A 23069-nucleotide genomic window follows, 5' to 3' on the forward strand; every position below is an offset into this window, starting at 1 on the left:
GATACATTAAGACTACAGTATTGTCTTTATCTACTAGCCTAGTAGGTCTATCAAGAACAATGAGGTTAGCATGACATGATTTGTCCATATTATACCTGTGCCAGCTTGTAAGAACTGCTGTTTTTGTTTTTGTTTTTTTTTTAATGACTTTTCCCAGTTTGCTATGTGATTTTTTTCTGGGGTTTTCTTGAGGATTGACATCAAGCTAACTTATTATTATTATTATTATTATTTTTTTTTTTTTGAGACAAGGTTTCACTCTGTCACCCAGGTTGGAGTGCAGTGGCCCGATATCACCTCACTGCAACCTTTGCCTCCCAGGGCTCAAGCGATACTCCTACCTCAGCCTCCTGAGTAGCTGGGACCACAGGCGGGCACCACTGCGCCCGGATAATTTTTGTATTTTGGTAGAGACAGGGTTTTACCACGTTGCCCAGGCTGGTCTCAAACTCCTGAGCTCAAGCGATCCACCTGCCTGGGCCTCCCAAAGTGCTGGGATTACAGGCGTGAGCCGCTGTGCCTGGCCTGATCTGTATTTTTAAGAACCCTTTCCCATTTTCTAAAAATTGGAAAATTGCTCCATTTTTAGTTTATTTTTCTCATGCTTTCTGAAGGATTTCTGTGAGTGGTTCTACCATTATATTTTGGTGGCCTCTTGGCAGGAATGTGGTAGAGGTGGCATTAGGATAAGATTACATTTAAGATTTTTTGCAACCCTGAGATTCTGTGAGTGAGCCGTGTCCTGTCTCATATCTTGACATATTGTCCCAAGCCAAATGCATCATCTTGGACACTGGGGGTAGGAAAATCTTACTAGTTTTGTGGACATTTGGACAAGCAAAAAATTCATTTATACTGCGTGTCATTCCACTTCTATAAATATTTTTTTCTAGTGTAATATTAATTTCTCTGTTCAGAATGAACTATTACTCTATAAACTTCCAGTTGGCTAGAATTGAAACTTGAAGGAAATTTAAGCAGAAATATAAGCTGGGGTTGTTTGGATTTGTTAGTTTGGCTTCTCTTTAATAAGGTGTGGGGGGGGGGTGCGTGTGTGTGTGTGTGTTATGAGGGTTGGGTGTGGAGGTGTTCAGGGTGTGTGTGTGTGTGTGTGTGTCAGTGTCATGGGGGTTGAATGTGGAGGTGTTCTAGCCAAGTAAGGATTTTCTAAGATCACTTCCATTTTAGATGAGTAGAGCAGGAAAAAAAATTTTTTTTTTTTGTTTTTTGAGACAGCATCTCCCCGTCACCCAGGCTGGAGTACAGTGGCACAGTCATGGCTCACTGCAGCCTTGACCTCCCCAGCTCAATCAGTCCTCCCCCCTCAGCCTCCTAAGTAGCTGAGATTACAGGCATGCACTACAATACCTTGTTAATTTTTGTATTTTTTGTTGAGATGTGGTTTCACCATGTTGCCCAGGCTGGTCTCAAACTCCTGGGCTCAAGCAATCTGCATACCTCAGCCTCCTAAAGTGCTGCGATTACAGGTGTGAGCCACTGCATCCAGCCTAGAGAACCTTTTAATGGCTATCTTGATACTTCACTGTGTAAAGTCAGGAAGATAATTCAGTTCTTTCAGATTTCAGTTCTATTTAATGGTTCTCAAACTCAATTTTAAGTTTCCTTTCTAGAAAGGATTTATGTCAACAAACAACTGATTTATCAAAAATAGGCCAGAGGGTGTTAGATTTCATGAATGAGACTGAAATGAATTCACCAAGCAAGAAAACATTCTCTGATTTATTTAGTATAGTGTAGATAACCTGGGACTTGTGTTCTTGACTCTTAATCCTCATTTTACAGTTTGTAATAGGTAACCTTAGAACACAGGCAGGATCACATTAGGTCTGTAGGCAGTGCCTAAGCTGCTGCACCAGGCACTCCTCCAGAATGTTCACATTTTACAGCAGCAGACTGAAGAAGAGCAGAATCATTTATGTTCATATTTTTTTTTCTGTCATTTGATTTAGTGTTTTTTTCCCCCAAAAGTAGCAGTATCTTGGAGAAGTAAACAATCCAGTTATAAATGTATAGTAAAAGTAAGTATTCAGATTTTCCCCTCAAATGAAAAATCGGCAGAACAGTCATTATTATTGCTTTAAAATGTTTTCCAGTGCTTAAAAAGTAATAGACTATTGAAGATAGAAGCAAGATATACCAATATGTTTCATAATTGGTGGGAAATAGAAATGTATTTAAGTAGATCAGTAGATCAAGCTTGTTCTATGATACCAAACAGTTGATAATTGTATTTTATTAGAAAAAAATTCTCATAGAGCAAAAAGAGCCCAGTTAGTTGGTCACTTACAGTAATACAAAATTAGCTACAAACAGAAATTGGGATTATATTTTAAGAACAGAGTAAGTAAGTGCAAGCAGATTGTCTGAGGGAATTCACATGAATCCTTCTTTATTTTTGTGTCTGGCAGCGTTTCTTATAACAAGGACTTTTTTGGCTGGGCACGGTGGCTCACGCCTGTAATCCCAGCACTTGAGAAGGCCCAGGTGGGCAGATCATTTGAGGTCAGGAGTTTGAGACCAGCCTGGCCAACATGGTGAAACCCTGTCTCCACTAAAAATACAAAAATTAGCCACACGTGGTGGTGCATGCCTGTAAACCCAGCTACTGGGGAGGCTGAGGCTGGAGAATCACTTGAACCCAGGAGTCAGGTTGCAGTGAGCTGAGATTGCCACTGTACTCCAGCCTGAGTGACAGTGAGACTCCATCTCAAAACAAAAAATCAAAAACCTCAAGGACTTTTTTCATAAAGAAGTCTGCAGAATGAACACACACCGTACCAGCTAGTGGGTTGGATTCAGATTGAGCTTTTACCACTGTGATATTTATTAAACAGCATTTACCAGGTTGTCTGCTCTTTGCTCACTGCTGGTATGGGGGTCCTTGTCCTCAAAGAATTTGTACTGTAGAGACTCCAAATTAACTCAGCCTTGCATTTGAATGGCTCGTGTATTGTGCTAAGTAGAGCAGGTTAACTAGTGCAGAGTATGTTCACTTGTTTTTATTCTTTTCCTCTTTCAATGAAATGGAGTATACTTTGACGTTCTTGACAGTCTTCTTAAGTTACTAAATTGACTTTTTTTTTTAAAAAAAAGAAGGTATTTTTATTTTCTTAAATTGTATGAATTATGCTTTTTCTCATAGACCTCTTAGGTGCTTTTGTCCTCTATAACATCTGCTGCATGAGAAGACTAATGAAAGCGGATTCCACATTGAGGGTTTACTATGGAATAGTTAACTCATTAGCTTATTTGTTTTAGTGCATAGTGGTCAGGTCACCAGGCTCAGAGAGAAGAACTCTAGGTGGGCCGTAGATTGCAGATATGTTACTAGCAGTACCCCTCCATGGCAGCTGTCCTCCATGGCAGGTACTCAGGATGTTGGTATGTTGAAGAGCACACCAGCTGAGAGTACAAATTTGTGGTTACTATTGAAAAAAGAACTGAGTTTCATCTATACAGAAGAAAAGTAGTACCTTTATTTCATATGGTCTTTGTCTGTACTCCTTCATGCTTTTTGGGGGCAAACATACTATAACTTAAATTTAGCAACATTATGGAAATATTCTAGAAAATTAATCTTTAAAAGTTATTTTCTAAAATAATGTAATGATTAATAAAGACAAATTTAAAAACATCTATGTTCATTCTAAGATTTTAGTGGTGGTAGAATGAGGAGGGCAAAACAATCTACACGTACACATTCAGACTTTCATCATAGGAACAAATCACAGAGCAAGGCATTTGGACATTTGTAATTCCTTAGTAGTGGAGATGCTCGTGGAAGACTTGACCTGGTGAGATAGCTGCATGATTCCTTATGTTTGTTTTTAGTTGGTAATTCCATTAACTACTCAAGATGACTTGGACAAAGCTGTGGAACTGCTGGATCGTAGTATTCATATGAAGAGCCTCAAGATATTACTTGTAATAAATGGAAGTACACAGGTATGACTTGGGATATTTTTTTCAGTAAGAATTATAGGACTTAGGCTTGTAAAAGTTAATATATGAAACAAAATTATATTCTATAATCATTGCAATATTTTCATTATGATCAAATGTAAACTTACATCCTTTAATTACTATACATTAATATCCTTGCTTCTCAAAACCAGTCATAGTTATACATAACTATAATATGTTGTACATATGAAGCTAATAGAAACTGACAACTTAGAAAGAATTATGTTAGAATTAAAATTTCAAAGAGAAGATTTGATTAAGGCTCACAAACTATATAAAATGGTTTGTACTTGGTAGGGGAGAGGATTCTGTTTAAAGCCCCAAGGAGGAAGAATAGCATTAACTGTCTTTTCTCCTTTGTAGGCTACTAATTTAGAACCATTGCCATCACTAGAAGATTTGGATAATACAGTATTTGGAGCAGAGAGGAAAAAACGGCTTTCTATAATAGGTAAGAAAGCTGGTGTCTGAATTACGAAATGAATGATTTCTCAATTTCTTCTCCATCCTTTAATGTAGTGCAGCACCTAAACATATTCCTGATAACTAATATCCTGTTTCTCTACTTCCTGTAATTTAAGTTAAATACATTATTTATTTGATGTCCCTTGGAAATTCAAGTTTACAGGATTAGTAATCTCCAATTTAAATTCTTTGTTTATATATTCAGGGTATTTTAATGTCAACAAATTCAAATAAAACTTTAAAGAGGTTTTAGGCTGGGTGCGGTAGCTCATGCCTGTAATCCCAGCACTTTGGGAGGCCAAGGCGGGCAGATCACAAGGTCAAGAGATCAAGACCATCCTGGCCAACATGGTGAAACCCCATCTCTACTAAAATTACAAAAATTAGCTGGGCATGGTGGCACATGCCTGTAGTCCCAGCTACTCAGGAGGCTGAGGCAAGAGGATTGCTTGAACCCAGGAGGTGGAGGTTGCAGTGAACCGAGATTGTGCCATTGCACTCCAGCGTGGTGACAAAGCGAGACGCCATCTCAAAAAAAAAAAAAGTTTTAATCATACAAATAGAATGGAGGAAAAAAATTAAAGGAAGTAATTATAATATATTAAAATTAATAGACTGTAAATTCACAAGCCTTTCTCTAAGGTTTTAGTGATTGCCAAGAATGCTGTCAAAATAAAGATACTAAGAATTTTTATATTATGCTTTATTATTACTTTATTATTATTTGTTTTCATTTGCCATTTATTGTTAAGATTATGATATAAAGAAATAAAGATTTTGCATGCTGTGTTTTTAAGGCAGCTTTATTTTTGCAACATGAGTTGGACATAGATACTCTGAACTCCCCATTCTGTCTGTTCTTCAATTTGTATAAAACATTGATAATCTACATTTTTATTTGATAAAAGCATTACATTGTTTCAAAAAACCACTGGTATAAATGTTCTTACAGATAGGGCAGTGAGTATGGCCATTAAAGATGGCATGAAAACACGTATGAGGGGCGGATTTAAAAGAGAAAAGTTAAAGAGGAGGAAAAACAGATGAATAGGAGGACGCAGGAGAGTGGGTCAAAATAAATGTGGTTGGGAATCTGAAAGAGATTGGTAACAGAAGAGGATTGTTGATAATCAAAGAAAAAATTGAATTGGCCTGTGAACCACCGAAAAAATAGACATTATTCGTGTTCTCTTTTGGTCCCCAGAAGAAGCTATTTTATGACCATTTTCTTCTAAGTGTCTGTCTTACTTAAGTCCTACTTTGGGTTTCAGGAATGCAGAAATGCGAGCAGCAGAGGTGATACACAAGCAAAATACAAATGGCTTGTCCTTTTCGTTCAGATGTATTTTGATACAGTTTTAAAATTTGGTGAAAGAACATTTGAAATAGCCAAATTCAAATTCCAGCTCTGTGATGAACCTGAGACCAGTAAATGTGTCTTCTTCTTTAAGTCATGGGATTGTTGTAGCATTAAATTGAGAGAACACTTGTACATTTTACTTTTCAAACTAGAAAGCTCATTGTACATTTGTACATTGTACAAAGCTCAGATGTTCATTGTACATTTCTTTCTTTATCTCCATTTCTTATCACATTATGGTACTTGTCACTTTATTAAAAAATTGCTAATTCACTTTATAACTAAGATTACAGGCACCTGCCACCATGCCTGGCTCATTTTTATATTTTTAGTAGAGATGGAGTTTCAGCATGTTGGCCAGGCTAGTCTCGAACTCCTGAGCTCATGTGATCTGTCCACCTCGGCCTCCCAAAGTGCTGGGATTACAGGCGTGAGCCACAGTGCCCAGCTCTAATTCACTTTAGTTGCATTAGACAGAGCAAGCTAAATGCACTAATTAAATTGACATTTTAAATATATTTTGAATTAAAATTACACTGAATACCTCAATCTTATTCTAATAAATATTCTTGACGTCAGTGCCAGCATAAGAAGAAACTGGAAATCGTGAAGTATAGAATTAGTGGTCTTTTATTGGCACTGCTTTAAACTTTGAATGGCTTTGCTAGATATGACCATTATTTTTCTTATATGTTGGCAGTTGTTTTCTTTAATTGTTTTTATAAAAGGGAGATAGAGGAAAAACTCCTTTAGGTTAGGAGTGTTTGCTGATAAACAGGTCTCAACCAAGAGTGCATTGGCATATGCATTACTGTGAAAAATGGGTTGTCAAATAGGGAGACAAAATTTTCATAGCCTTTTTTTTTTTTTTTTTTTTAGTTCTGTCTCCTTTTGGTAATTGACTATATTGATCTTCTTTTGTAAGCACGGGGATATGGAAGGAATAAAAATATTAGGGACCAATATTATTGTGGCTACGGTTGTTATGACGCCTAAATCAATCCTGACTCAAATTGAGCTCCTAATCATTTTACAGACAAGTGTAGACAGTATTCTCTTTTATGCACATGTCTTGGTAATCATTTTGCTCTCTTCTTTCTCCCTGTCTCACTAACAAATGCTTGCATATACTCACAATGACTCCTTTACATAAAGCTGAAACCTTTTTTGCTTTAAATTGGACCAGAACTTAAATGCTCACATAACTTCCCCATATCTGTCTTATAGTTTAATTTCAAAAAACTATGAGGAAAGGTGAGACACTGTACTAATAAATATAGCATCATTTCCACAGAACCAAGTAAAATAAAGTGGGTTATTGTCTCATAAGAAATGTGATTACTTAAACTGTCTTAATGCCGGAAATCTATATTGTATTATCATTCCATTAGCAGTCAGAATACGATACTACCTAGTGAGTATAAATGTAATATTATGGTGAGGTTAATAATTATGATAGGGTGGGAATTTACAAAGGTTATAAAACCATTTAAAGTTTTACAAATGAATGTTCTGACAAGTTTTAATAAAAACAATTTTCTTTTGCTGAAAGTATTATTGATATAATTCAGAAATATAGCCTATTTAAAACAAAACTTGATTCCCTTGCCTATAATTATAAATTACATTATTTTTCTTCCTTGAGGTCCTACTAGTAGAGATAGAAGTTCTCCTCCCCCAGGATACATTCCAGATGAATTACACCAGGTTGCCCGAAATGGGTCATTCACTAGTATCAACAGTGAAGGAGAATTCATTCCAGAGAGCATGGACCAAGTAAGCAAAAGTTTGAGTTTTTAAATTTAATTTAAAGAGATGTTGTCAGGGTCAGTGTGATCTGGCAGGTAACTGGGGGTGTGTGTGTGTGTGTGTGTGTGTGTGTGTGTTATCTCTTCTCTAATTACATATCTTCTTAACTGAACAAAATAGAAAAAATATAGGAAAATGCCCGTTAATGTACTTGTGCCTGTGTAAAGAAAGCTGGAATACAGCTGGTTTTTTATTGCTCAGTAAGTGAATGAATGAGAGTGAGTGAATGATAATGCATTTGCTTTGTAATCCTGGAATTAATAGCCAGATTGTTTTTTTTTTAAACATTTGAAAGATCGAATGAAACTACAAATATTTAACTTCACGAAACTGAGGTTTGTAAACTTTCGGAAACATTTAAAAAATACTTCAGTTTTATAGTATTAAAATGTTTTCATGGAGTTGCTATTATTCCCTTAACATTGCATTGCATTATATGTTCACACTATTATAGTAGTTCACATTTTCTAATAATGTAACAGTCATAGTGTCATTAGTCTCAGTTTGGGTGGGGCCATTGTTCAGTTTTCAGTAAGCAAAATAGTGTGAAATGTTGTAGCTTTTAATTATTTAGTCAATAGTCTATAGAGAAAGAATATTTTTCTCTTAGGAAATTTTGAAGTCGTGGCTTGCTTACAAGGGACATTTGAAAATGAGTAACTCTGGAGAGTGACCACTATTGAGTATGGAATTATTCTAAAATTGTGGTGAGTGAGGGTTGCACAGCTCTCAGTATTCTAAAAGCCTTGACTTGTATACTTTAAATGGGTGAATTTTATGTTACATGAAGTATGTCTCATTAAGGAAGGTTTTTTTTAATAAGCAACTTTTGGTTATATCTAATTGAATCATGGTGGAACTGCTTTTTTTTCCTAGATGCTGGATCCGTTATCTTTAAGCAGCCCTGAAAATTCTGGCTCAGGAAGTTGTCCATCACTTGATAGTCCTTTGGATGGGTAATATTTATCGTAGTTTTGGGATGGTTTGTTTATTTGAGACAGAGTTTTGCTGTCACCCAGGCTGGAGTGCAGTGGCTTGAATGCAGCTTACTGCAGCCTTGACCTCCTGGGCTCTATCAGTCCTCCCACCTCCGACCCCTGAGGAGCTAGGACCAAAGGCATTTGCTATTAATACCACATCTGGCTAAGTTGTTTGTATTATTTGTAGAGATGGGGGTTTCACTTTGTTACCCAGGCTGATCTCGAACTCCTGGGCTCAAGCAAACCTCCTGCCTTGGCCTCCTAAAGCGCTGGGATTACACACATGAACCACCATGCTCAGTTTATAGTAGTTTTTCTTTTTTAATAGATATGGGTAAATATTCATAGCATGTTGAATTATCAGTAACTTTTTTGTGCTACATTCAGAGGAATATAATTGGTACTTGTATATACTGATGGCAGATTAATTTTTGCACAGTGTGTATAAATCCCTTTACCTCATAGAATTCAGTATCTTTGTTATTAAAAATGATACCTGATTATAATAGTTTGAATATTCCTGCATGTCAAAATTGTGTGTTTGAAGGCAAATCAAATTTAGAATTTATGTACATTTACTTTTAAAACTGTGTTTGTGAAAGTGCTATCAACTTTTACATTAATATGTTTGTTTTTGGAGATTTCCTAAGTTATTTCACCTGTTCAGGATTATGTTCATTCTGGCACCAGATTAGAAATAATTTAAATTATTGGTAATTGTAGCCCACTGTGCCATGTTGGTACGTGTAGGCAAACATTTAAGTACTTTTGTGAAAAAGCTGTTCAGGAATATGAGAAGGATGAAGTTGCAAAATGTTAATTTTTTGTTACAAGTGCTCCCCCTTCTGGTCTCAGTAGGACAGTATTCTTGGTAATCCTCTCTGGAATTGCTTTATGAAAGCAAATTCTGAAAAAATAACTAATATTGTATGGGAATGCACATTTAAGTTTCTTTTGTCCATGTATATGAAATTTCTGTATGTGTCAATGTCTACCTCAAGGTAGACATTTAAGAAATTCACGGAAGTAGTAATGAGAAAGCTATATATTTGAGTACTCATCATTTGCAAAAAACTATCCTGGACACCTTACTTGTATACACTTGATTAGTTGGAAATTATCTTTTTTGTTGATGCAGAAGGGTGATTTGCCAAGGTTACATAGTTAAGTGGCAGAGCTTGGATTGAAACACAGTGCTTAGAAACACCTATGATTCCAAAATACATCATTCTTCCACTGTACTGTAAGGTTAATTTTTAAAGCCAGGCTCTTTGCCTACATGTACCAAGTTAGTGTAGTTTTTCTTTTTTAGTTACGGTAACCTTTCAAAGTGAGCTCCTTTACACACACCCATACAGAGAGGCACAGATATAGATATTGCTTAAAGATTTTTTTTAATGTCTTACGTACTTACTGTAAACTTAATGTGACATTTTTTTCTTTATAGAGAGAGCTATCCAAAATCACGAATGCCTAGGGCACAGAGCTACCCAGATAATCATCAGGAATTTTCAGGTTAGACTTTATAAATTCTAAATGTTTAAATGTTTATGTCATTGGATAATGTTTTGGCTGGGAAGGAGAGGGGAGATTTTTGAAAAGTCAAATAAAAATGTATAAATGTGCTTTTCATCATTAGAAATATTTAACTATTTTTTAAAATAAAAGATAACCATCTTATATGTCTTAACAGACTATGATAACCCTATCTTTGAGAAATTTGGAAAAGGAGGAACATATCCAAGAAGGTATCATGTTTCATATCATCATCAAGAGTATAATGATGGTAAGTTTCTGGCAATTAGACCACAAGAACAGTTAAAACTCTCAACAACGAAAATAAATTAAAAAAAATTTTTTTAAACCTCATATTTGTGTAATACCATTAGAAAAATATGAGGAAATTGTGTTATAACAAAAATATAATGGGCATTTTGGCTTTATGTCAACTTATAAGACTTGGCTGTACCTTAAAGAAAAGGAATACTTTTTTAAGAGCCAAAGTTTTGCTGCCCAGGCAGGAGTGCTGCGGCATGATCTTAGCTCACTGTAACTTCAAATTCCTGGGCTCAAGTGGTCTTCCTGCCTTGGCTTCCTGAGTTCAGATGTGTGCCATTACAGGCATTTGCCATCACACCCAGCTAATTAAAAATTTTTTTTTGTGCAGAGAGTGTCCCACCATGTTGCCCAGGCTGGTCTTAAAGTCTTGGGCTCAAGCAGTCCTCCTGCCTCAGCCTCCCAAAGTGCTGGGATTACAGGTGTGAGCCACTGCACCTGGCCAAAATGGAGTAATTTTCTTTCTTTTTTTTTCCCCCTAGACAGAGTCTCACTCTGTCACCCAGGCTGGAGTGCAGTGGCATGATCTCTGCTCACTGCACCCTCCACCTCCTGGGTTCAAGCGATTCTCCTGCCTCAGCCTCCCAAGTAGCTGGGATTATAGGTGCATGCCACCATGCCTGGCTAATTTTTTTTTTTTTTGAGGTGGAGTCTTGCTCTTTCTCCCAGGCCAGAGTGCAGTGGTACGATCTCAGCTTACTGCAGCCTCTGCCTCCCGGGTTGAAGGGATTCTCCTGCCTCAGCCTCCCAAGTAGCTGGGATTACAGGTGCCCGCCACCACACCTGGCTAATTTTTGTATTTTTAATCTAGACGGGGTTTTGCCATGTTGGCCAGGCTGGTCTCAAAACTCCTGATCTTCAGTGATTCACCCGCCTCGGCCTCCCAGAGTGCTAGGATTACAGGCGTGAGCCACTGTGCCCAGCCTAATTTTTATATTTTTAGTAGAGATGGGGTTTCGCCATGTTGCCCAGACTGGTCTCAAACTCCTGGGCTCAGGTGATCTGCCTGCCTTTGCCTCCCAAATTGCTGGAATTACAGGCATGAGCCACTGCACCCATCCAAAAGAAGTAATTTTTAAATGATATTAGAAAATTACTCCTTGATGATGAGATTGATACTTACATCATCCCTTTAAGAAAAAAAATTACTTGCCAGGTGCGGTGGGTCATGCCTGTAATCCCAGCACTTTGGGAGGCCGAGGTGGGTGGATCACCTGAGGTCAGGAGTTCGAGACTAGCCTGGCCAACATGATGAAACCCTGTCTCTACTGAAAATATGAAAAATTAGCTGGGCATGGTGGTGGGCGCCTGTAATCCCAGCTACTTGGGAGGCTGAGACAGGAGAATCACTTGAACCTGGGAGGTGGAGGTTGCAGTGAGCCAAGATTGTACCACTGCACTCCAGCCTGGGCAACAAGAGTGAAACTCCGTCTCAAAAAGAAAAGAAAGAAATTACTACCTATGAACTTTTGAATCTTTGTTTTAGATTTTAAAATCATTATTGGAAATGAGAGTAAATTTTTTTTCTCCTTTTTCTCCAGAAGCGAGGAGGTTCCTTTTTATGATTTGTGTGTGTATGTGTGTGTGAGCACACTCATACATGTTTTATCATAAGAGATTATTTGAATTCATATTCAGGTTCTGTTTATTTTTTCCCACCCAATCATTGCTATTTCAGTTTCTTAGCCTAGTCACAGGACAAATTTCTATTCTCTACGTTACAAATTTTAAATACTTTAAAAGTACAACATATTAATAAAAGGTATAAGGTCATTCTCTTTTCATTTTGTAGGTCGTAAAACTTTTCCAAGAGCTAGAAGGACCCAGGGGACCAGCTTCCGGTCTCCTGTGAGTTTCAGTCCTACTGATCACTCCTTAAGCACCAGTAGTGGAAGCAGTATCTTTACCCCAGAGTATGATGATAGTCGAATAAGAAGAAGGGGAAGTGACATAGACAATCCTACTTTGACCGTAATGGACATCAGCCCACCCAGCCGTTGTAAGTAATAGAACTTGGCATAGTGAAATGTAGAGCAGAACCTTTGCAGAATTTTATAGTATTAAAAGGAATAAATCCTAAGTGAGTTTTTGGGGTCAGATGAACTACTCAAAAAAGGTAATAATGGTGTTTCTAAAGGTAGTTGGAATGTCAGGTATAAGCATGGTATCACTGTTAATTACCTTAGATAATTCTGTTCTTCACTTGTATTAGGAAAACTATTACCAACTAGTCATTTTTTATCCATTCATTTCACATATCCTTGTTGAATGCCTGCCACTGAGGTTGAATGCCTACCACTGAGATTTCAAACATAATCTCTTAAGACATAATCTAATGGGGTAGATGATATATGGAGAAATAATTGTATAGCATTTAAATGTGAGTAGAAATCACCAGCTGAGGAGATAATGTGCAAGAGGCCATAACATCATCTAAAAATGGTGAATAGTTCAATTTTTGGCTGATGTGGGGGTATCTTACTTGAAATAGTGGGAATAGGCCTACAGTGGTAACTCAGGCCGGATTGCAAAGCATTTAGACCTTATTATGTAATCAGTGTATACAAAGATTCATGCTCGAAGATGTTTGTTACAGCACTATTTACATACTCTGAATTCCTTTTTTGTGCTAGTGTGTCATAGTTTACTTTTCTATCCATATTGACCCCATGCTATATTGCTGTTATTTTTGCCTTAGACAGCTATCTTTTGAAGTGATTAAAAATAAGAGAAAAATGTCTTTTATATATATTTTCAGTATATTCATTTTTATAGATCTTTGTATAGATCCAAAATCTATATAAACAAAGACAGATCCAAGATCTGTTGGGTATCAAATTCCTTCTGCCTGAAAAACTGCATTTTAACCTTTCTTGTAAAATAGACTTGCTGGTAGTAAGTTCATTCAGCTTTTGTTTGTTTGAAAAAAGTCTGTATTTCTCCTTCATTTTTGTGACAGGATCTCACTCTGTCACTCAGGCCGTGGTGTAATCTCAACTCGTTGCAACCTCTGCCTCCTGGGCTCAAGCAATTCTCCCACCTCAGACTCTCAAGTATCTGGCATTACAGGCATGCACCACCATGCCCAGATAATTTTTGTATTTTTTGTGGAGACAGGGTTTTGCTGTGTTGCCCAGGCTGGTCTTGAACTCTTGGGCTTAAGCTGATCCACCTGCCACAACCTCCCAAAGTGCTGGAATTACAGTGTGAGCCACTGCACCTGGCCTTTCTAGCACTTTAAAGCTATTGTCCCATTGTCTTCTGGCGTATATACTTCCTGAAGAGAAATCTGCTATAATTCTTATCTTTGTTCCTCCATATGTAATATGCTTTCTTCCTCCGCAGCTGTCCCAGCTGCTTTCAAGATTTTGTCTTTGATTTTCTACAGTGTGAATAAGATGTGTCTAGGTATATTTGTGTAGGGTTCCCAGCTGGTGTTCTTTCAGTTTATTATATTTATAGTTTGTGAAAAGTTCTCAGTTGTTACCTCTCCAAGTATTTTTTCTGTCTCATTCTTCCTTTTTCTTTTGGGATTCCTATTACCTGTACACTAGACTATTTGATACTGTCTCATACCTCTGTTTTTTCTCCCTCTCCCACACACACACACTCTCTATCTCTCCCTCCCCGCCCCCTCTCTCTGGCCCCATTGATCTATTTTCAGGTTCACTGATTCTTTCCTCAGCCTTGTTGCATCTATTTATGATCCTGTTGAAGGAATTCTTAATTTCTGTCATTGTTCTTTATTTCATGCATTTTCATGTGACTCATTCCTGTAGTTTCCATTGCTCTGTTCACCATCTGTTCATGCATGTTGTCTACCTTTTCCATTAGAACCTTTAACATGTTAGTCAAGTTATTTTAAATTTCCCGTCTGAACCTTCTGAGTCTGGTTGTATTAATTGCTTTCTCTCTTGATTTTCTTTGGAAGGGTTGCTTTTTTGTGCCATCATTTTACAGTGAATGCCAGATATCATGTATAGGATAAAGGAGGAGGTGAATAGAATGTATGCCTGGAAATAGGCACAGCTCTTCTTCTGCTAGGCCGTAACTATGAGAAGCTGAGTCAATCTAGTCAGGAGTTGAGCTGGGTTTGGATTTTGTTGTTGCCGTGGTCCCTGTGCACCACTGACTTTAAATTCTTTGAATTACTTTGTACTGGTTTCCTAAAGGGATTTTCTCAGCCGTCCTGCTCCATCAGCGTTGTTTTTTTTTTTTTTTTTTTGAGATGGAGTTGCCCAGGTTGGAGTGCAGGGGCGCGATACTGGCTCACTGCAACCTCCCCCTCCCGGGTTCAAGCGATTCTCCTGCATCAGCCTCCCAAGTAGCTGCAATTACAGGTGTCCGCCACCACACCTGGCTTTTTTTTCTTTTTTTTTTTTTTTTAGTAGAAATGGGGTTTTGCCACATTGGCCAGGCTGGTCTTGAACTCCTGACCTCAGGTAATCCACCTGCCTTGGCCTCCCAAAGTGCTGGGATTACAGGTGTGGGTCACTGCACCCAGCCTTGACCTTCCTTTTGTGCCTACTTCTCAGAGAGGGAGGATCTCTCTATGGCCTTGTGCTCTCAGTAGTGGATTGCTGCTACTTGCAAGCCTAGGATGGGGAGGCAGAATAGAAGGTTCTGTGTTGTCCTATCCAGCTTCAGTCTTAGGCAGGCTTTATCTCCTCCGTTCTCAGAGATGGGCTTACCCATCTTCCAGGAGTAGGAGTGCTCTAATGGTCAGGGTCACAGAAGGTTTCCAGCTTCTCTGTCAGGGGTAGAGTTTGTTTGTTTGTTTTCTTTCTTTCTCATTCCCCTAGTCTCAGTAGGTCTTTACCTGTAACGCAGGGGTGACAGGGTTTTCTGCTTTCTCCAGCAGCTGAAGGCTCTTGTTTCTTAGGGGAGAGGGGTGTGGAAGGGCTTTCTGCATTTCCCACAACAGTGGGCCATTCCCCTTCTCCGGGCCTTGACTACCAAGGGAGGCTTTCCCTGGTGTCTCCTGCCCCTGTGAGTGCATGGTAGAGGTCCACAGAAAAGACTTTGAGCAGGTGTGAGCTCACCTGTGTCTGGATCTCCCAAGGGTTCAATACTCTCATGCCAGCCCACATTTGTTTAAAATGGAGGTGAATTATTCCCTGCTGGTGTGGGTCTTTCTCTGTGCTTTGCCATAAGTGAGTCACTGCTTCTGTTCTGTCTCTCCTTGGAAATGCCACTTTTTCCTTCGATTTCAGGTTAGTTGGTTGCCCTGCAATCTTAGCTTTTTGATATGTGTTCAATAAAAGTTAAATTTTGTAGATTACCCAGATTTCTCTTGTTTGTATGGGATTGATACTTTTTCCAGCTTTCTACATTGTAGGTGGAGGCTGAAAAACTAAGTACAAATATTACTGCAGTGAAGATTAGAAATGGTGCATCTTACAGTCTTTGGCATCTTAGACTGAGTGAAAGAAAGATGCTGTCACGTGTAATTAGGAAAACAATTTCAGAAAAAAATGACTCTTGGGATATGAATCTTTTTTTGGTTTAGGATTTGTAGAAAACGGATGAAAGAGAAAATTTTGAAAGGCGGTACCTATGTGAATTTGGATAATCATAATTTTCCCTTATATCCAAGCACATTCAATGGAGGATGTCACTAATGCAGTATGTTCATTTAGTTATTAACCATTTGTGTGCTGTTTGATATTTCACTTTAAGAACGTGTTCTTTTTCAGCACCTCGGGCTCCAACCAACTGGAGATTGGGCAAACTGCTTGGCCAAGGAGCCTTTGGAAGGGTCTACCTCTGTTATGATGTTGATACAGGAAGAGAATTGGCTGTTAAGCAAGTTCAGTTTGATCCTGATAGTCCTGAGACCAGCAAGGTAAAAATCACTGCACACATTTACTTTGTCACATTATAAGAAACTTTATTTATTATTATTCTTTTAACATTAAGCCCCTTCCATTCTAAATAAGAAGCATTTTTACTAAAAAGTACAGTTTTCTTTAGTATAAATTATTTGTAAAACAGATTAGATATATTTATCTACTTTTCAATATGTATTTTTCTTTTTTAGTACTTCAGTTATAATATTAATCTGATTCAGTGTTGCTTTAGCATATCATCAAGGACTGTTTAAAAAGTTATTGGTTAGAGACTTTCAGATATTTGTTACTGGGAACTGAAATTTTCAGAATGAAATCACCTTGATGGTCCATGAAGTTAGAATTTTTTGCTTTTACTGACATTGTTGAAGACTTAACAATGAATTCTCTCTTTCAGGAAGTAAACGCACTTGAATGTGAAATTCAGTTGCTGAAAAACTTGCTGCATGAGCGAATTGTTCAGTATTATGGCTGTTTGAGGGATCCCCAGGAAAAAACACTTTCCATATTTATGGAATATATGCCAGGGGTAAGTTAGTACATCTTTTTGAAAATGCACATTCCATTTAAAATTACAGTTAATAAAAGAAAGACAAAAAAAACGTAGATTATAAAATGTTAACCCTAGTTAAAGACATTTTGAAAGAGTTTTAAATTAGAGCTGGGTTATATTTTCTGTCCTCTTCATCTGTCTTTGTATTTTTTAACTCATTAATGCTAAAGTATTCTAAAGTAGGTTACAGACATCTTAGCAGTCTATCTTGAGATTTCCTTAAATGCCCTAAAATGCCCATTATAGCTGATATATTCACACCAAGTTCCAGTCTAGGATGATACATTACATTTAATTGTTATGCTCCTTAATTATCTCTTTTTAAACAATTTTTTATAATTCTTAGAAAGAGAGGCAAGGTCTCACTCTGCTACCTAGGCTGGTTTCAAACTCAGTGATTCTTCTGCCTTGGCCTCCCAAAGTGCTAGGATTACTATCTAGAGCAGTCAGTTTGTACATGATACAGATTTGACAAAGAGAGGAAGATAGCCTGTTAAGAGTCTTCACTCTCAGGATCTGGAAGAATTTGCAAAAAAAAACCCAAAAAACTCTCATGGATTTCTCTAATTGCATTCTTGTGGATTTTGTTTTTTTGTTTTAAATTTTTTATATTTTTAGTTATATGGAATGCTTCACAAATTTCCATGTCGTACTTGCGCAGGGGCTGTGCTAATCTTCTCTGTATCATTCTAATTTTAGTGTATGTGCTGCCGAAATCAGCATGTGGATTTTAATTTGTTCTTTTATCCCTTTATTTATTATCAAGTTAGATCTAAGGTCTAAATTAGATTCACATTCAAATTTGATACATCATAGATGAAGCTATGCATCCTATCAGGAGCCAGTTTCTGGTTATTCTGGTTATTCCACTGTAGCAATGCAAAGACCAATCATTAGATGAGGGTGATTGACATATTGATTCCTGCACTGTAAAGTTTTGTTTTTTCCTGCAGACCAGAAAGTAATAAGAGATATAGCAGTGGCACATATGAATAGCCCGTTCCTTTTCAACTATCCACCTACTGTTTTTAGCACTGATAGTCATCACTAGAGTCTATAATTTCATTAGGAGTTATAAAATGTGATTTGTGACATCTGTCATTATGTATATTTTATTTTTTAATAGAGTACATCTAGTATTAATGATTTTCAAGGTGGTGATTGATATGTTTACTCATTTAAAAATACATGTATTTCCATAATTTTTGTTTTATTTATTTATTTTTGAGATGGAGTTTCGCTCTTGTTGCCCAGGCTGGGCAATGGCATGCTCTCAGCTCACTGCAACCTCTGCCTCCCGGTTCAAGTAATTCTCCTGCCTCAGCCTCCCGTGTAGCTGGGATTACAGGTGCACACCAGCACACCCAGCTAATTTTTGTATTTTTAGTAGAGACGGGGTTTCACCGTGTTGGCCAGGCTGGTCTCAAACTGCTGACCTCAGGTGATGCACCCGCTTCAGCCTCCCAAAGTGCTGGGATTACAGGCATGAGCCACTGCTCCCGGCCATAATTTTTATTTTTTGAGATGGAGTCTCGCTTTGTTGCCTAGGCTGGAGTGTAGTGGTGCGATCTCGGCTCACTTTAACCTCTGCCTCCCGAATTAAATCATTTCTCCTGCCTCAGCCTCCTGAGTAGCTGGGTTACAGGCATCCGCCACCACGCCCAGCTAATTTTTTGTATTTTTAGTAGAGACGGGGTTTCACCGTGTTGGCCAGGCTGGTCTTGAACTCCTGACCTCAGGTGATCCACCCGCCTCAGCCTCCCAAAGTGATGGGATTACAAGCATGAGTCACCATGCCCGGCTGATACCTGTGTAATTTTTGTATTTTTAATAGACATGGGGTTTCACCCTGTTGGCCAGGCTGGTCTTGAACTCCTGACCTCAGGTGATCTGCCTTCCTCAGCCTCCCAAAGTGCTGGGATTACAGGCATAAACTACTGTGCCTGGCCTCTTCTGTATAATCCTACAGGTAGAGACACAGTAGACTGAACAAACAAGCCGTGCTGAACTGTAGGTGTCAGTAGTTGACTGGGCACCCTTGCTCCTTTCCATATGTGTGATTTACAAGTTTGGGTCCACAGAATTGCAAAATGCTCTCCCTCCAAGGATGGCTCATAAACAGTGGAAAGGACAAATGGTTAAATCTGTAAAATCCAAGGATTTACTTTCATGTGACAGAGTACACCGTTTACCAAAATTCAAGGAAAGGCAGAAACATTCGGATGTATTTTCCTGTCAAAAAAGGGATTTGTCCCTCAGGAAGCATTTTATTTCTGTCTTTTAAAGGGATGATTACTCAAACTTGTACATTGGAATCACTAGGGAAGCTTTTTCAAAATTCAAATACCTATGCCTCACTTCAGACTGATTCAGCTTTCTCAGAGATGGCACCTTATCCTGCCCTAAAAAACACTTGAGAAAATCTGAAGTTCTCCTTTTGTGTATGTTCTCATGTTTCGAACTTGAGTGTTGAGTTTTTTCTTATATAAAGAAAAAACTTTAAAATGTCATATATGTTCTTTCTAGTTATACCCATTCCTTTTCCTGAGAAAATCAGCAGATGTCAATAAAATACTTTAAAAACAGAATAAGAACAAAATAAATAAAATTCAAGTAGGACATGCTTAGACAAGTGAGATGAGAATTCCTGGCCTCTTTACCAATAAAGATTTAATAGCAGTTTTCATTTCAAACCATATACAGTAGTTGTTGTTGTTGTTTTCTCCTAGGGTTCAATTAAGGACCAATTAAAAGCATATGGCGCTCTTACTGAGAATGTGACTAGGAAATACACCCGTCAGATTCTGGAGGGTGTCCATTATTTGCATAGTAATATGATTGTCCATAGAGATATCAAAGGTAAGTAATGAGGTATTTTCTATTTTAAATAGACAGTTCTTTGTGAATGTGAATGAAACAAGTGATGTGGATAAGACATTTAACATTAATTCATCTATCTCTGAAACAGGGAAACAGTTCTCTTGCTTTCTTGTGAACTGCATCAGTGTTTTATCACACCAGTCCTGTCTCCCCAAATGGGTAGCTCTACTGTGGGGGCTCACAGAATCAGTAAAGTTTAAGAGACCATACAAGTGAGATCATCTTTCATACATATTACATAGGCATTAGGACAGGCTGGCCAAGAGTAGGAGCCCTGCTGCCAGGTGGCCTGATTCAGATTCGGGCTTTATCCACACTGTGTGACCTTGGACAAGTTACTCAGTCTCTCAGTTCCTCTTTCTTAAATGATGGAGATAACAGTATCCAGCTCATAGGATTCTCTAAAGGAGTAAATGAGTTAATGCATGCAATATGCTTAAAGTAGTGCCTGATACCTAAAAAGCTCTTAAAAGTTAGCTATGATGACATACTTTATCTTGAGATCAAATTTGAGCTAGGAGGAATGGATGTCACTAGCTTGGGAAAGAAGGAAGGGGGGGAGAAAAGAACCCCAAACTGAGCTCTGATGAACTCCAACTATGTCAAACTGACATTAAAACTCAAAAACTCAACCGTTTTCAGGGATAAAGGATGTAGGTAGATGCGTGAAGTCACACAAAAGCAAGTGGTGGGGATAAGTACAATTTAAGAATGCTTCAAAATCTATACTACAAAACACACCTGGAAGTTTGGTCCTGTAAAGGTAGGTGGTAGCCCCAAATTTAGACATCACTTTATAAATCGATCAATAAAAATAAAAATAATGAATAGCGGCATGATGGTGCATGACTGTAGTCCCAGCTACCTGGGAGGCTGAGGCAAGAGGATTGCTTGAACCCAGGAGTTCAAGTCCAGCCTAATGTAGTGAGATCCCATTTGTTAATAAAAAGTAATGTGCCACATAATGATGTTTCCACGTCATTATGGACCAGATATACAACAGTGGCTATACCATATAGACTAGGTGTGTAGTAGGCTATACCATTTAGGTTTGTGTAAAAACACTCTATGATGTTTGCATAATGACAAAATTGCCTAACAATGCATTTTTCGGAATGCATCCCTATCATTAAGCAATGCATTACTGTAAATATGTATGTGTACACATTTGTATTTGCGTGTATAAAGATACTATTCATTGATCTTGCTGGGGACTCTGATGAGCTCCCAGGCTTTCACTTCCCCTTTGAGGTGTGGCACATCCTAATTATGGCCATATTCAGAGCAACGAGAACATTCCTAACCAGTTCTGGTGATGGAGTCGAATGCAGAATGCCTAAGCCAGATCACATATGCTAGAATGGGACTTAGAGTAAGTCTGAAAAGATGGGTACATTGCTCATGATCTACACATCTTAGGCAGACCTCAGTCGTTAAGTATGAAACCTGATAGCTTAAAGAACCTCATAGAGAGGTTATTCAGTTATGAATAATGTCCATTCAAGCCAGCTTCTCGTTAGCCCTCACAATGAGGCAAGGCAAAGGAGCTGACGGAGCTACCCACTGAGTGGATCTTCTTCAAACTTTGCCAGAAGTGAGGAGCCATCCTGGTCAAATGAGGAGGTTGGAAGTAAGCTGATTTTAAAGCACAGGGCAAATGTATTGATAAGAGAATAAATAAAATATAAAATTGGATGTGTGCAATATGATCTTAAGTTTGTAAAATTCAAGTATGACCTAGAAGGAAGATTTCCATATGATTGATGGTGGTTATCATCAAGTGGCAGGATGAGTGATGGTCTTTTTTTTTTTTTTTTTAATTAGATGGAGTTTCGCTCTTGTTGCCCAGGGCTGGAGTGCAGTGGTGCGATCTCGGCTCACTGCAACCTCCGCCCTCACCCCGGGTTCAAGCGATTCTCTTGCCTCAGCCTCGCTAGTAGCTGGGATTACTGGCATGTGCCATCACACCCGGCTCATTTTGTATTTTTAGTAGAGATGGGGTTTCTCCATGTTGGTCAGGCTGGTCTCAAACTCACGACCTCAGGTGATCTGCCCGCCTTGGCCTCCCAAAGTGCTGGGATTACAGGTGTGAGCCACCGCGCCCTGCCTTTGTTTGTTTGGTTTTTTTGAGTCAGGGTCTCCCTCTGCCACCCAGGTTAGAGTGAAGTGGTGCTATCATGGCTCACTGAAGCTTCAACCTGTTGAGTTCAAGCCAATCCTCTCACCTCAGCCTCCCGAGTAGCTGAGACTACAGGCACACACCACCATGCCCAGTTAATAAAAATTTTTTCTTTTTTTTTTTTTGTAGAGATAGGGTATTGCTATGTTGCCAGGCTCCTATATACTTTTTCTGTATTTCTCAAATTTCCATGAGCAACTTTTAAATCGTAACAGAAAAGGAAGATGATTGGTTTTCAGTTTAGACCCATGAAGTCATAATGAAACCTAGGATGAAAATGAATTGATTATATTGCTAGGGAACCAACTCACTATTTCAAAAACTAGTTGCTCTCTTCTGCCTTTGTTTTTGTTGTATTTGTATTACAAACTAGACCACTGAAGACCAAATAATGGATGAAAGGAAACTTATCTTCATAGAAGTATTTTGGCTAAGAAGCGAAGAAAGAATAATGAACAGATATTGGCATTAAACATTAATGGCTGCTGATATCACTTAAATAGAGATTGTCTAGAATACAACATTATCTATCTAGTTTTGTTCCTCAGTTCCCCAGAAATTGAACCTGAATCTGATCAAGCCTCCAAATTCGGTTACGGAATTATGTAATATACATACAGGACAGATGAGCATGTTAAAATGATTCTTTGGGATGCAGTCAGCAAAATCTAGACCATGAGAAAGCTATAGGCAGACAACTTAGTTTCTTCATAAGTTGCAAAGAAAAAAGAAAAGGAGATTGGAGGGAACTTTAGGAAAGACTTAGAAGATTTATCAGTGACTCTCAATATATGGACTTCATTTAGATTCTAGTTTTTTTAATGTAACAAATTAAATACCGACTATATATTTGATAATATTAAGAAGTTATTGTTCATCCTCTTGGGTGTGATAAGAGTCCTTATCTTTGAAAGATATGTACTGAACCATTTGTTTATCATGACATCTTGAATGTGCTTCAAATCCTAGAGAGGGGAGGAGGAGTGGTTGGCAGTATGGCTGGGGCAGGGTCATCCAGATGGATGTTGAGGCTGGGTGGTGGCTGAGCATGCTGCTCTACCTTTGTGTATGTCTGAAAAGTCTCCTTAATAACTTACTTTTGACACATCCAAAATAAGTTTTTAGAAACTTATGCTGGAGCCTGGCTACCCATTTTCTCTTTAGCCCTTCTTCT

At 38.2% G+C, this 23069-nt stretch overlaps 1 protein-coding gene and 1 non-coding gene across 3 annotated transcripts in view; one reads left to right on the forward strand and one right to left on the reverse strand.

Annotated features, from left to right (window-relative positions):
* MAP3K2 (mitogen-activated protein kinase kinase kinase 2) overlaps positions 1–23069 on the forward strand; it is an 89180-nt gene that overhangs the window by 53331 nt on the left and 12780 nt on the right. For both annotated transcript variants that reach the window (XM_015109853.3, XM_028830619.2), the window contains exons 6-15: positions 3853–3966; positions 4348–4435; positions 7455–7585; positions 8495–8574; positions 10046–10113; positions 10292–10384; positions 12227–12433; positions 16131–16279; positions 16681–16812; positions 19566–19695. In XM_015109853.3, the coding sequence (XP_014965339.1) occupies positions 3853–3966; positions 4348–4435; positions 7455–7585; positions 8495–8574; positions 10046–10113; positions 10292–10384; positions 12227–12433; positions 16131–16279; positions 16681–16812; positions 19566–19695 (1192 nt within the window). The remainder of the gene's footprint in view (positions 1–3852; positions 3967–4347; positions 4436–7454; positions 7586–8494; positions 8575–10045; positions 10114–10291; positions 10385–12226; positions 12434–16130; positions 16280–16680; positions 16813–19565; positions 19696–23069) is intronic.
* LOC114671549 (U6 spliceosomal RNA) lies at positions 17453–17558 on the reverse strand. The gene has a single exon (XR_003721591.2). It is a non-coding gene; the product is annotated as a U6 spliceosomal RNA (small nuclear RNA).

The sequence above is a fragment of the Macaca mulatta genome, chromosome 12, assembly GCF_049350105.2.
Source record: "Macaca mulatta isolate MMU2019108-1 chromosome 12, T2T-MMU8v2.0, whole genome shotgun sequence".
Taxonomy (NCBI): domain Eukaryota; kingdom Metazoa; phylum Chordata; class Mammalia; order Primates; family Cercopithecidae; genus Macaca; species Macaca mulatta.